Raw genomic sequence first — 15,766 nt, 5'->3', positions numbered from 1 at the left:
ATAATGCTTTGTTGGCTAGGCACAGTGGTGCATGCCTGTAATCCCAGCACTTTGGGAGGCTGAGGTGGGAGGATTACTTGAGCCCGGAAGTTCGACACTGCAGTGAGCCATGATCACACCACTGCACTCCAGCCTGGGTGACAGAGTGAGACCCAGTCTCTAACAATAATAATCAATGTTTTATTATGGTTTGTTCTCGGTATTTCCAAAATAAGACTATTTTGGGTTTGCTCTTTTATTATGAATATAATTAATATAGTTTTTAACAATTTCAAATAAAGATATGTGTAACCACCCTTCCTAATCCTATATCTAAAGGTAAAGAGCTTTGGTGTGGGTCTTTTCAGTCATTTTGCAGTCTCAATTATTGTTACATTTCTGAACATGGCTGAATGCTCGCCAGCCATGTTTTAAATAAAGAGCTAGTTTTCCAATCTAATGTTTACAATCTAGTTGGCTGCCCTAATTTTGTTATGCCGAGACAATCTCTATTGCTTAAGGAGGGTTGCAGTAACCTGGAGCAGTCCTCTAGAACACAGTGGTTCACCTCAGCTTCCTGATACAGATGATTTATATCTACCACTTGCTTTCTGTTCTTTTTCTTTCTGAAATGAAATTGGAGAGGAAAAGAATTAGAAAGCGGGAAGGGTAAGCGTGATAAGCTCCGAGTATTAAGTGCCTGCTTAAAGGAGACACATGCATTTAAATCCGAACTGCGATTTTTTTCGGTAAATATCTGTAAGATGGTAGTCAGAGTTTAAGGGTCTATTCCCCAACCATCAGAGAGAACAAAACTGTTGGATTTTATTCCTTCAATGCCTTCAATGATATGTTAACCAACTAAATAATGAAATGATAATTTTGAAATAAAATGTACTTCACCTCCTCCTCCACAGGATGCTGAGTATGCCTATTTCAGCTTCCCTGAGCTGCTTTCTTTGAGAACTGCTTTAATTCTTCATCTTCAGAAGAATACCACCATTGATGTTCGAACAACATTTTCGGGGTGCTTATCAGAAGAGTGGGGAAGTTTCTTGGAGGAGAGTTACCCATATTTCCTGATAGTTGCAGATGAAGGCCTGAACGATCTACAAGCACACCTTTTCAACTTTTTAATCATTCATTCTTGGGCAAGGAAGGTCAATGTTGTACTTTCCTCAGGGCAAGAATCTGATGTTCTTCGCCTTTATGCGTACCTTCTTCCAAGCATGTACAGACACCAGACTTTTTTCCAGAAGGTAATTCATATCCAAAAGACAATTTCTTCTAGAAATTTTCAAAATATTCTAAGTTACTTGACTCGGTTTTTTCTCCTCCTCCTCTAGAAAATTATCAGAGGTTTAACAGGTAGGTATAACAATTAGTAATATTAAGTAAATAATAATAATGCAAATACAGTCATTTATCAAACACTTATTGTTATAAAATTGTGCTTGGTGTTTCTCATGAATAATTTTTATTTAACCTTAAAACCAATCTTATAAGGTAGGTGTTAGTATTGTCTGTGTTTTACAGATGATGAAATAGATACTAGAATAAGTAATCTGCTCACCAAACACACCAAATGAATAGTAGAACATGGATTTGAAAAGACACAATCTGACTCAAGCCCCTATGTCCTTAACCACTGCATAATATATTGACCTCAAGGTAATGAAGGCCAGAAATGCATGGAATTAGGCCAAAATTATGCCCCTGTTGCTGAGACATATTGACAAAATGCTATTAATATGGTAGCCTTTAATAAGAAAACAATGGAGATGGTCAATAAAGAAGGAAAATAACTGAAATAAGCTTATTTCTTATTCTTAAGTAATCAATAGGAGAATTTTCAAAGTTCTTAGAATTCGAATTCCATGTTATTATTTTGCTACATTAGTATATTTGACAATTACTATATTGAAATTTTGGGAGTAAATATGCATACAGATGTATTTATAAATTACTATATTTATATATGAAATAATAATAGCTATAATAATATGTAATAGAAATAATTATAATAAATTTATTTACATAATTTATAAAAATAATACAGTAACATAGTACATTAATAAAATTGGTACATTAAATAATACAGTTATTTATAAATTACTAAGTTTATTTATAAGGTTATAAATACATCCAGTTTCTGCTTATTTTTCACTACTGATGGTGAATTGTGAATACGAAGGCCATTCTTTAATTCATCAAAATCATTTTTCAGACAATTAACATTTGTCACTTGGAGAATTGTGTCATACTCCTCATGTATTTGGAAGCATTCACATGGTTGCCATAAAATAAGATAGTTTGTATTGCTTTAGTTAGTAGAGTCATGCATCACATGGATACATTCCAAGAAATACATCATTAGATGATTTCACTGTGTGTAAACATCATTAGTGTACAGACACAAACCTCGATGGTATAGCCTATGACACCTTAGGTTATCTGATATAGCCTACTCTTCCTAGGCTAAACTTTTACAGCATGTTACTGTATTGAATATTCTAGGTAATTGTAACACAATGATAATTATTTGTGTATCTAAGCATATCTAAACATAGAAAAGGTACATTCAAAAATGGTATAAAAGATTAAAAATGATACACTTGAATAGGGTACTTACCATGAATGGAGCCTACCAGAAGTTGCCCTGGGTGAGTCAGTGAGTGAGTGGTGAGTGAATGTGTAGGCTTAGGACATTACTGTACACCACTGTAGATTTTATTAATATATACAGTATTCACTTTGGCTACATTAAATTTATTTTAAAAATACTTTTTAATGTAATATATTAACATTAGCTTACTGTGATTTTTTATTTTGTGAATTTTAATTTTTAAAAATTTTTTGACAGCTGTACAAACACATTATACAACTGTACAAAAATATTTTCCTTCTTTATTTTTCTTGAGACAGAGTCTACTCTGTCACTCAGGCTGGAGTGCAGTGATGTGATCACAGCTCACTGCAACTTCCACATCTCAGGCTCAAGTGATCCTGCTGCTTTAGCCTGTTGAGTAGCTGGGATTACAGGTGCACACCACCATGCCTAGCTAATTTTTGTATTTTTCGTAGAGACAAGGTTTTGCCATGTTGCCCAGGCTGGTCTCAAGCTCTGGGGCTCAACCAATCCATCTACGTCAGCCTCCCAAAATGCTGAGATTACAAGTGTGAACCACTGTGCCTGGACTTTCTTTCTTTATATCATTATTCTATCAGCTTTTTTCCTATTAAAATATATACTTTTTACTTTTTAAGCTTTTTTCTTAAAAGAAAAAAAGATGCAAACACACACATTAGCCTAGGCCTCCACAGGGTCAAGATCGTCAACATCAACTGTCTTCTACCTCCAGATCTTGTCTCACTGGAAAGTCTTCAGGGACAATAACACACATGGAGCTGTCATCTTCTATGATAACAATGCTTTCTTCTGGAATACCTCCTTAAGGGCCTCCTGAGGCTGTTTGGCAGCTGTTTTTGAAATATAAGTGAAGGCCGGGCACGGTGGCTCAAGCCTGTAATCCCAGCACTTTGGGAGGCCGAGACAGGCGGATCACGAGGTCAGGAGGTCGAGACCATCCTGGCTAACATGGCGAAACCCCGTCTCTACTAAAAAAAATACAAAAAACTAGCTGGGCACGGTGGCGGGCGCCTGTAGTCCCAGCTACTCGGGAGGCTGAGGCAGGAGAATGGCGTAAACCCGGGAGGCGGAGCTTGCAGTGAGCTGAGATCTGGCCACTGCACCCCAGCCTGGGCGACAGAGCGAGACTCCGTCTCAAAAAAAAAAAAAAAAAAAAAAAAAGAAATATAAGTGAAAAGAGTATACTCTAAAATAATAATAAAAAATTAGTATAGTAAATCATAAATCAGTAGCAGTCATTTTTGTTATTATCAAGTATTATATACTGTACATAATTGTATATGCTGTCCTTTTTTTGTTTTTTTTTTTTGGAGACAGAGCCTTGCTCTGTCGTGGAGGCTGGAGTGCTGTGGCACAATCTCGGCTCACCACAACCTCTGCCTCCTGAGTTCAAGCAATTCTCCTGCCTCTGCCTCCCAAGTAGCTGAGACTACAGGCACGCACCACCGTGCTGGGCCAATATTTGTATTTTTAGTAGAGACGGGGTTTCACTATGTTGGCCAGGCTGGTCTTGAATTCCTGACCTCATGATCTGCCCGCCTTGGCCTCCCAAAGTACTGAGATTACAGACGTGAGCCACCGCACCCAGCCTATGCTGTACTTTTATATGCCTGGCAGCACACTAAGTGTGTTTATACCAGCCTCACGAACACTTGAGTAGTGCATTGCTCTGTGGCGTTATGATGGCTATGATGTCACTAGGCAGTAGAAATTTTTCAGCTCCATTGTAATCTTATGGGATCACCAACATATAAGTGGTCTGTGGCTGAAGGAAACGTTGTTATGTGGCTCATGACTATTATTAAACCATTTTCAACTCTGGTTGCCTTACTCTGAGCAGGAATAGCCCTGGGATTCATTTTTATATTGGGAGGAATTACTGTTATTAATTATCTCATTTTACTCTGTTAGAGCAATTTCTAAATCTGAGTTTTAAGAGTACCTACATATATCCTGTCTAATCTTTCCTTAAGAATAATTTTTTTTTTTTTTTTTTTTTGAGACAGAGTCTCGCTCTGTCACTCAGGTTGGAGTGCAGTGGTGTGATCTCAGCTCACTGTAAGCTCTGCCTCCCGGGTTCATGCCATTCTCCTGCCTCAGCCTCCTGAGTAGCTGGCACTACAGGCCCCCGCCACCACGCCCGGCTAATATTTCACATTTTTAGTAGAGACGGGGTTTCACCGTGTTAGCCAGGATGGTCTCAATCTCCTGACCTCGTGATCCGCCCGCCTCGGCCTCCCAAAGTGCTGCGATTACAGGCATGAGCCACTGCGCCTGGCCGAATAATTTTTTTAATGAAGAATTTAATGTTTGTTAAAGTAATCTATTTCTAATTTGTTGACTATTCACCTTAAAGAAGTTATGTTATTAGTCAATTTGAGGATTATTTGAAATATGATTAAAAATACAATGTATATTGAAAATGGCTGCTGCTGGGTGATAGGTACCTGAAAGGGGGTTATACTGTCTTTTATTCATGTGTATGTTTGAAATTTGTTAAAATATATGGCATTAAAGGGGGTGTTTTGGAGGGTGCTGGAAGTGTTCTAAAATTAGATTGTGATATTGGTTCCAAAGTTGATAAATTTACTAACAGCTGTTGAATTGTAACAAAATGAATGATTTTATGTTAATTATACTTTTATGAAGCTGTTAAAAAACAAAATATACTATATTCCTAGGCAAAAATTAACTTTCAGAGATACAATAGTGATGTTCAATGGGGTTTAAACTTACAATTACATTGGCATATTTTTTCCTTAGAAATATATTGTAACATAATTATATCTAAAACATGTAATTTTCTATAGTTGGAAAATAACTACATATTTTATTTATAACAATTTTTCTGATTTTTCTTTATTTCACAGAATAAACAGAACATTAAAGATGCTTACATAACCCTGCTTAACCAGTTGAAAAGATTTAAACTTTCAGCATTAGCACCTCTTTTTGGAAGTTTAAAATGGAATAATATTATGGAAGAGGTAACAAAATGTTTTAAAAAGCTTTGTATTTGAACTAAGTTTTTAGTTATAGGAAGGTTGCAAAAATCATACAGAGTTCTCATATACTTCTCATCCAGCTTCTCCTAATGTTAACATCTTAAATAACCATGGGACATTTATGAAAACCAGGAAATTAACATTGTGTTAATCCTGTTAACTAAATTTTAGACCTTATTCCAATTCCACTGACTTTTCCACTGACATCCTTTTGCTATTTCAGAATCAGTCCAAGATACCACATCCATTCAGTTGTCAGTCACACTTTTGAGTGTCCTCCAGTCTGTAATAGTTTATCAGTATTTTCTTGTCTTTCATGACCTTGAAAGTTTTGAAGAATACCAATCAGTTATTTTCTGAATGTCCTTCAGTTTGGACTTTTTTGATGTTTTCTCCTGATTGGAATGAGGTTATACATCTTTGGTCAGAATGTCACTGAATTAATCTTGGGTCTTCAGTGCATCCTAAGAGTATGTCTGAGCAATGGTTAAGTTGGTGCCTGACAGTTTTCTCTACTGTGAGGTTACTATCTTCCCTTTGTAGTTAATAAGGACATGCTTTGTGACTCTGCAGACCCTGTTTCTTCTCAAACTTTAGTTGATTCACTTTAATGTCCATAGCAGATCTTGTCTGCAACAATGATTATTGATGATTTTGCCAAATGGTGATTTTTTATTTCACTCTTTCCTTGGAATTCACTGTAAGGGACAGCTGTCCTAATGCTGCCATTTATTTGTTTATGTCAGTATGGATAAACATATTTATTTTACATTACAGGTTAGAATCCAACATTATAATTGTTTTGGAGCTCAACATGTTCTAGGTTTGAACATTAGAAGCACCTTTAGGTTGGCGCCTGTGTTCTTTTACAAGCTTTCATCTTTCTGTACTTTCTGACTTTCTGAAATCACAAGATGGTCCGGTCTCATCTTGTATTTTCCCTGCCACACCCCTGAAATTAACTACTTTGCCAAGGAAGGAGGCATTTAGAAGTTCAGATCTGAAAACTTTGTTGGTGAATTGCTACTGGGGTGTCATTGCTACTAGGGCTTTTCAGCAAATGGAACTAGGATTCCAATCCGTAATGGTTTATTTTACCCTTCCTCTTTCTTTATTTTTAATTTCTCTCTTCAATCAGGAGAAATCCAGCTTTTGTTATCTACAATATATTCACTTATTTGTTCAGTTCTAATACACACATGAAGTTATTTTATTTCATTGATTTTGATTTTTATAGATTCAGGGAATACATGTGCAGGTTTGTTACATGAATATCTTGCATAATGTTGAAATGTGGTTTTCTAGCGTACCCATCACCCAGTGTTGTACTCAGCAGGTAACTCTTCAACCATCACTCCCCTCTGATCCAACCCTTTTTGGAGCCTCCATGTCTATTATTTCCCTCTGTATAGTAATTTTGTAACTGCTAACCATACCCTGTGAGAAAAAGTCAATGATACTATAATATTTATGTGCAGTTCTCTTTTAACTGTAGCCATAGAATATGTTAATAACACTGTTTCCAAAGTTGTTCAGGTTAGTGACTTTTTCATCTACCTCCTTTGGTGTGGTTATGTTATCCTTTCTTATTTAATACAGTTACATTCATTGGTTAGTGTTTGTATTTCATCTTGGGTTCCTCCCACCTATTTCCTGGTTGTTTTTAATTATGTTCATTTTGAAAGGTGTGTGAAAGATATAGGAAACATTACCACCACCACCACCACCACACACACACACACACACACACACACATATTCTGGTGTTAAACACATAGATCGTAGCCTATATATATGTGTGTGTGTGTGTGTGTGTGTATATATATATATATTTTTTGAGACGGAGTCTCGCTTTGTCCTCCAGGCTAGAGCACAGTGGCATGATCTCAGCTCATTGCAACATCCACCTCCCAGGTTCAAGCAATTCTCCTGCCTCAGCCTCCCACATAGCTGGGACTACAGGTGCCCGCCACCATGCCCGGCCTGTTTTTGTATTTTCAGTAGAGATGGAGTTTCACCTTGTTGGCCAGGCTGGTCTTGAACTAATGACCTCATGATCTGCCCACCTCGGCCTCCCAAAGTGCATGAGCCACCGCACCCAGCCATAGCTTCTATTTTCTTGAGTGTTTTTATCATAAATGCATGAATGTTTATTAAAAGTATGGATATAATTATATGATTTTTCCTCCTCAGTTTTATTAGTATTGTATAGGGTATTAATGATTTTCCCAGTATTGAAGCCTCTCTGTATTACTGGAATAAATCCAACTTAGTCATGGTGTATTGCTTCTTAATATGGTGTTGGATTCTGTTTACTAGTATTTTGTTTAGAAGTTTTGCATCAGTATGCATGAATGATATTTCTATAATTTTGTTTCTTTGAATTGCCTTTATCTGGTTAGATGTCTTATGTTTTTCATAAGAAAGATTAGAATGTCTTCTCTTCTTTTTCAATATTGTGAAATAATGTATAGATCATTGGGATTATCTAGTCTTTGAAGATTTGATAGAAATCATCTGTGAAGCTATATGGTCCTGGTGCTTTTTTGTGAGGTAGTTTATTAATTTTCTGTATTTCTTCCATGGCAATTGACTTCTTTGGGCTTGTTAACTCTAATGGGGTCACATTTAGTAATTTATTCTTCTGTGAAAATTATTGATTTCACTTAAGTTTTCAAGTCTATTTGCATTGAACTTTGTGAAGTAGGCTTTTGTGATTTATCTTCTGTTTCAATAATTACTTTCCCTTTTAATTTTTGCTTTGTGTATTTGTGAGTTCTTTTTTTTTATGATCAAGTTAGCTAGTGGTTTGTCTGTTTTTAAGTTACTTAAAACCAAGAATTTTGATTTATTAATGAGATCTATTGATTTTTTTAGTTTATGATGTGCTTTCTTTCATCTTTTACTGTTTTTGGTTTTTATGTTGTTGTTTCTTTTTAGATTTTTTGGGGGGCTGGGAACTTACTCATTTAAAAAATTCATTTACTTTTATTGTTAAACATATTTAGTGAAATAAACTTTCCTCTGAATCACTGCTTTAAATATATCCCATAGATTATGCTGTAAATTGTTTTTGTCATTAAAAAAAAATCTGTAATTTCATTTTGTATTTCCTTTTACCCAAGTTTGACTGAATAGAAATGTTTTTAAGTTTCAGATTAAAGCATGTTTGTGATTTTTTTTCTTTCTTTTCTTTTTTTTTTTTTTTTGAGACAGTCTCGCTCTGTCACCAGGCCAGAGTGCAGTGCCACAATCTTGGTTCACTGCAGCCTCCGCCTCCTAGGTTCAAGTGATTCTCCTGCCTCAGCCTCCCGAGTAGCTGGGAGTACAGGCTTGTGTCACCACGCCCAGCTAATTTTTGTATTTTTAGTAGAGACGGGATTTCACCAAGTTGGCCAGGATGGTCTTTATCTCTTGACCTCGTGATGTGCCCGCCTTGGCCTCCCAAAGTGCTGGGATTACAGGCATGAGCCACCGCACCTGGCTACATTCATAATTTTTAAAATTTCTTTATTTTCCTATTACCTTTATTGTATTATGAAGATGTTAACATATAATTAATTTTTATGGATGTGCTGGGGACATTTAAGACAAATGAAGATTCCCTGTCACCACAATGTAGTTTGATTCATGAGATTTACTCTGTTCATTATTGTAGTTTAAGTCTTTTATCCCTTAACTTATTATTATTTTTTTTTGTCCAACTGTCTCTCTTGTGTATTAAAATTTGTTTTTATAGGTGAGTTTCTCTATAGAGTTTATCTTTTGTCATTTTTGTTTCACAAAGTTGGTTGCCATGCTACATGTTGGATAATTTTTCATAAGGGATATATTTTCATTATAGATTATGGCTTTTAGAATAAAAGGCTGCTTTTCTTTTTCACATGTAATGCTTTTGAGTTTGAATTCTACTTAGCCTAATATAAAGATACTAACCTCTGCTCTCTGTTTGTTTCCATTTACCTGGTAGAATTATGTCCATTCCTTTATTTTTAGTCTTTCTGAATCACTTTGTTTTAGTTGTGTGTCTTGTATATGGAATGCGGTCCAAGCTGAAATTATTTTTTTCTTTTATAGGTAAGTCTCACATTTACTGATATGACTGATACGTTTGGTCTTGACTCTATAATATGTTATAGGCATTTGTATTCCAGAGTGTTTGTTAAGTTTCTTTAATTATGAGATATGTATTCTTTGTTATTTCATTTAAACAATTTTAAACTTTGGTCTGTTTTACATGTTTCGTTATGGTAATTACCTTTGGGCTGTACCATTTTTATAAAAAGAATAATCTCCATTGTCTCCTTATTTTACCTTTCACTATGTGGTTTCTGAGGTTTTAGTTTTTCTCAGTATACTCTAGCACTCATTTATTGTGTATAGTGGGTTTTCTTGGATTATTATTTTTAAAATATTAATTTTATTATTAAATTATCATTATTACTGATCATGTTATTTATTCTTTTTCATTGAGACAGAGTCTTGCTCCGTTGCCCAAGCTAGAGCGCGGTGACGTGATCTTAGCGACCTCCCCGCCTCCCTGATTCAAGCGATTCTTCCACCTCAGCCTCCCGAGTAGCTGCAACTACAGGCCTGCGCCACCACACCTGTCTAAGTTTTGTTTTTTTTTTTTTTTTTTTTTTTTTTTTTTTTTTTTTTGAGACGGAGTCTCGCTCTGTCGCCCAGGCTGGAGTACAGTGGCCGGATCTCAGCTCACTGCAAGCTCCGCCTCCCGGGTTCACGCCATTCTCCTGCCTCAGCCTCCCGAGTAGCTGGGACTACAGGCGCCCGCCACCTCGCCCGGCTAGTTTTTTGTATTTTTAGTAGAGACGGGGTTTCACCGTGTTAGCCAGGAGGGTCTCGATCTCCTGACCTCGTGATCCGCCCGTCTCGGCCTCCCAAAGTGCTGGGATTACAGGCTTGAGCCACCGCGCCCGGCCTCTAATTTTTGTTAGAAGTGAGTTTTTGTCATGTTGCCCAGGCTGGTCTCGGACTCCTGGCTCCAGCCTCCCAAAGTGCTGGGATTATAACCAATGTGCCTGGCCCAGTTTTGTTGTTGATAAGATGTGCAATGATAAAAATATTTTTCTGTCTTTCATTTCCACTATTATTTTTCTGACCTTTTTTGGTTTTTATTTTATGTCATTTGGTTGTTTTCCTACCTTTCTTCATTAAATTTTATTGAGATTATTCTCCTTTGGGCATCTTGTAACTTATTCTTTATTTCTGGATATCTTTGCATTTTTCTAAGATTATTTTGCTGAATTAATTATTTATTGTCTCTTTCTTTCTTTCCAACTCTGTTTTTGTTTATCAGTTGCTGAATAAAGACCATTTTTTGGCTGGGTGCGGTGGCTCACACCTGTAATCCCAGCACTTTGGGAGGCCGAGGCAGGTGGATCACAAGGTCAAGAGATCAAGACCATTCTCGCCAACATGGTGAAACCCCATCTCTACTAAAAATACAAGAATTAGCTGGGCACGGTGGTGCACACCTGTAGTCCCAGCTACTCGGGAGGCTGAGGCAGGAGAATTGCTTGAAAGTGGGAGGTGGAGGTTGCAGTGAGCTGAGATCGCCAAACCCAGGAGGTGGAGGTTCTAGTGGGCCCAGATCACGCCAATGCACTGCAGCCTGGCAACAGAGTGAGACTCTGTCTCAAAAAAAAAAAAAAAAGATCATTTTTTGTATTATCGAATGCTTGTTTGTGTATATCCATATTTAGAATGTAGACTTAGAGATTTCTTCTGCTTTATGGTTGCTGTTTTTATTACTACTTTCTGAGGTAATGATGAGATTTTTCACACAATTTGTGTGAATTTTTTTTCCTGCTATTATTTTTTGCAATAGCTCTCTATGTACTTTCCTTTCGTTTTAATGATATTGAGGTTTGTTACAACATACTTTAATTCAATGTAATCTAATCCAATTAATTTAATTTAATATAATTTAATTTAATGTTATCTTTTTCTGCTAGCTTGTCAGAGTCCAGGCATGTTAGTGGGGTTTTTGTTAGTTTGTTCATTTATTTGTTTTGGTAGTGGGTGAGTGGTTTTGAATCTTCAGATTATCTGCTTTTCTTCTGACTTGCAGAGCCCTCAAATTCTTCTTTGTCTTCTTTTACCCTTTCGCCACTTAGTTGCCGAAGGATACTTCTTCCTTTTTTTAAAGCTTCCTTTTCTTTCCCAAAGCTGCTTTCAGAAAATTGTCCCCTTAGGTAGTTCCTATCTTTCAAATAGTCTCCATTCTTTTTAAAAATTTTAAATTAAAAAAATTTTTTTGATTGACACATTGTAACTATATATTTATGAAGTACAATGTTTTGTTTTGATATATGTATACAATATGACATGATTACATGGAGCTAATTAACATATCCATCACCTTGCTTACCTATCATTTTTCATTGTAAGACATTTGAAATTTATGCACTTATTTTGAGATATATGACATTATTATTGTTTGTAGTCATCCTGCTGTATAATAGATCTCAAATCCCATTCCTCTTTTTTATCTGAAAGTTTGTACCCTTGGATCAGCAAGTCTCCATTTCTCCCCTCACCCCCTGAAGAGAAGAGTTTCTCTTCTTAATTTCTATGAGTTCAACTTTGTTAGATTCTACATGTAAGTGAGATCATTTGGTATTTGGCTCTTTGTCTTGGCTTATTTCACCTAGCATAATTCATGTTGTTTCATTCATGTTGTTGAAAATGACAGGATTTCTCCCCATTTTAAATGTTCAATAGTATTCCATTGTGTATATATACTTCATTTTCACTGTCCCTTCACCTGTTGATAAACACTTAGGTTAATCCACGTCTTGATTTTGTGAACAATGTGTCATTGAACATGGGAGTGCAGATATCCCTTCAACATACTGTTACAAGAAAAACTTCAGCTGAATTAAATTTAAAGGAGTTTAATTGAGCAATGAACGATTCACATATCAGGCAGCCCCCAGAATCACAGCTGATTCAGAGAGACTCCAGGGTGCCTCGTGATCAGAACAAACTTATAGACAAAAAATATAAAGTGACATACAGGAATTGGAAGTGAGGTACAGAACAACTGGGTTGGTTACAACTCTGCATTTGCCTTATTTGAACACAATTTGAATGCTCAGCACTGTATGAGTGGTTGAAGTATAGCTGCTTGGATCGGCCAAGACAGTGATTGTTACAGGAACGTACTCGTAAACTAGGTTCTCTATCTTGTCTACCTATTAAGTTACGTTGCAATTCATCCACAAGGATTCAAATATGAAATATGAAGTCCTTCTCAAGCCGTATTTAGTTTGCTTTAACCATACTAATTTCAGTTCCTTTGGATATGTACCCAGACATGGGATTACTGGGTCATATGGTAGTTCTAATTTTAGTTTTTTGAGGAAGTTTCATATAGTTTTCCATAATGGCTATACTGATTTACATTCCTACCAGCAATGTATTAGAGTTCTCTCTTCTCTGCTTCCTCTCTGATGCTTGTTATCTCTCATCTTTTTGATTAAAGCCCTTCTGACAGATGTGAGGTGATATCTCATTGTAGTTTTAATTTGCACTTGCCTAATAATTGGAATGATTAGTAGCGCTGAGCGTATCTTTCATGTACCTATTGGCCGTTTGGTTTTTTGTTTGTTTATGTGTTTTTAGTAATGTCTGTCCAGGTCCTTTGTCTATTTTTAAATTCGATTATTTGTTTTCTTACTATTGAGTTTGAGTTGTTTCTATACTTTAGATCTTAACTCCTCATTAAATGTATGGTTTGGCCAGATGCAGTGGCTCATACCTGTAATCCCAGCACTTTGGGAGGCCTAGGTGGGTGGATCATTTGAGGTGAGGAGTTTGAGACCAGCCGGGCTCACATGGTGAAACCCTATCTATACTAAAAATACAAACATTAGCTGGGCAGTAGTGGCACGTGCCTGTAATCCTAGCTACTTGGGAGGCTGAGGCAGGAGAATCGCTTGAGCCTGGGAGGCAGAGATTGCAGTGAGCTGAGATCGGGCCACTACACTCCAGTCTGGGTGATGGAGTGAGACCCCGTCTCTAAATAAATAAATGAATAAATAAATAAATGTATGGTTTGCAAAATCTGTGGACTGCCTCTGTGTCATTTGTTGTGCAGAAGATGTTTACTTTGATGCCATCCCATTTGGCTATTTTTGCTTTTGTTGCCTGTGCTTTTGTGGCCGGCCGTATCCAAAATATCATTGCCCAGATCAATGTTGTGGAGCTTTCCTCGTATGTTTTCTTCTAGTAGTTTTATGCTTTCAAGTCTTATATTTAAGTCTTTAATCCATTTTGAGATGCTTTTTGTATATGGTATGAGGATCTAATTTCATTGTTTCTCTCGTTATACAGTGAGCTCTTTTATTCTATGTACACAGGTTTCCTTTCATCTCAGAAAAATTGTATCATTTCTTTTTTTTTAACTTGACTTTAAGTTCAGGGGTACCTGTATAGGATTTTTATGGAGATAAACTTGGGTCATGGGGGTTTGTTGTACAGATTATTTTGTCACACATGTATGAAGCCAAGTAGTAGCCACTAGTAAGATCACTTACAAATAAAACTATTTTTCTAAATAGCATGACACGTTACAGGTTTTTTTTCTTTGGCAGGCTCACGAGACTGTATCTATGCTTACACAAGTCTGGCCAGAAGGATCTGACATTCGGCGTGTCTTTTGTGTTACTTCATGCTCATTATCTTTGAGAATGTACCATCGCTTTTTAGGAAACAGAGCGCCCTCCGCTGGTCAGGAGACTGGAATCCAACAGGTGTGGTTGTTATAACTTTACTGAGAAATACTATTTCTCTCCACTTTTGAAATTTTGTTGATTTGTATCTTTCATTTCCTCTATTTGGTACTTCATGTTCTTCTCTTATTTATATAAACTTCAAAAAATAAAACTGAAACTTGTGTCTATCAGGAAACACTTATTGTGCTGTTAAATGATTTAATGTTTTACTATGTGGATGTTTCACTTAGTGTATATTTAGTCTAAATCATCCAAAAGAAAACGAAACAAGACAGGATATTAGCACTTGGCGGAGGCCTAATATGCTACTATGTTTTGGGCTTTTTGTATGCATTGTGCCATTAAATCCTCACAACAGCATTGTGAGAAAGGCATTAGTATTCCCATTTCACCTATGAGAACACTGAGATTCAAATAGTCCAGGTAACGTTTTTCAAAACAAAGGTACTAAATAGCAATGTGGATTGAACTCAGGTCCATCTTGTGCAAGTTCCACAATACCAAACTGCCAAACTGCCTTTTTTTTTTTTTTTTTTTTTTGAGACGGAGTCTCGCTCTGTCGCCCAGGCTGGAGCGCAGTGGCGCGATCTCGGCTCATTGCAAGCTCCGCCTCCCGGGTTCACGCCATTCTCCTGCCTCAGCCTCCTGAGTAGCTGGGACTACAGGCGCCCGCCACCACGCCCAGCTAATTTTTTGTATTTTTAGTAGAGACGGGGTTTCACCGTGTTAGCCAGGATGGTCTTGATCTCCTGACCTCGTGATCCACCCGCCTCGACCTCCCAAAGTGCTGGGATTACAGGCGTGAGCCACCGCGCCCGGCCCCAAACTGTCTTTTAAAAGAACATTCCTACTGTAGCGTCTTGGCATCATCCTAGCTGGAGAGATACTAAAGTTTTTAACCTTATTTATGGCCAACAGGGTCCATTCAGAATCTGTTGGCCAGTCTGGATTCCTTTCCCCAATATACAGTTGTCTCTACGTATATGTGCTTATGGATGTGCATGTTTACACATATACACACACACACACACACACACTCAGACACATGTGTATACATACTATTCTGTATACAATCTACCTAATGGGGGATTCTTGGCTAAAGATTTATATTAAAGAGAAATGAAGTTTCTGAACATTTCAGAAATGTTCAGGGCTCATTATCTTTTACTTAGCATCCTTATAATTGTTTTTCCAATTATCAGACTGAATATATTTTTAGTGAAACATTTTTTTTACAACTAGACTTATAGTATTTTAAATCACTCTCACAAAAATGATACTAAGTCAAATCTGCCTCTCTGGAATTTCTAATGATTAGACTCTATTTGGCCTTCTGGAGGTGCCCTGATGAAATCTTACACTTGCTTTGTTGAC

The 15,766-nt window shown here is 36.8% G+C and overlaps 1 protein-coding gene across 4 annotated transcripts in view; it reads left to right on the top strand.

Annotated features, from left to right (window-relative positions):
• DDX60 (DExD/H-box helicase 60) overlaps positions 1-15,766 on the top strand; it is a 106,269-nt gene that overhangs the window by 11,343 nt on the left and 79,160 nt on the right. For all 4 annotated transcript variants that reach the window (XM_033215630.1, XM_033215628.1, XM_033215631.1 and 1 more), the window contains 3 exons: positions 897-1,238; positions 5,500-5,616; positions 14,252-14,410. In XM_033215630.1, the coding sequence (XP_033071521.1) occupies positions 897-1,238; positions 5,500-5,616; positions 14,252-14,410 (618 nt within the window). The remainder of the gene's footprint in view (positions 1-896; positions 1,239-5,499; positions 5,617-14,251; positions 14,411-15,766) is intronic.

The sequence above is a fragment of the Trachypithecus francoisi genome, unplaced genomic scaffold, assembly GCF_009764315.1.
Source record: "Trachypithecus francoisi isolate TF-2019V2 unplaced genomic scaffold, Tfra_2.0 Lachesis_group1, whole genome shotgun sequence".
NCBI lineage: Eukaryota > Metazoa > Chordata > Mammalia > Primates > Cercopithecidae > Trachypithecus > Trachypithecus francoisi.
Note: the sequence above shows the minus strand (reverse complement) of the source record. Positions and strands in the feature narration are given on the sequence as shown.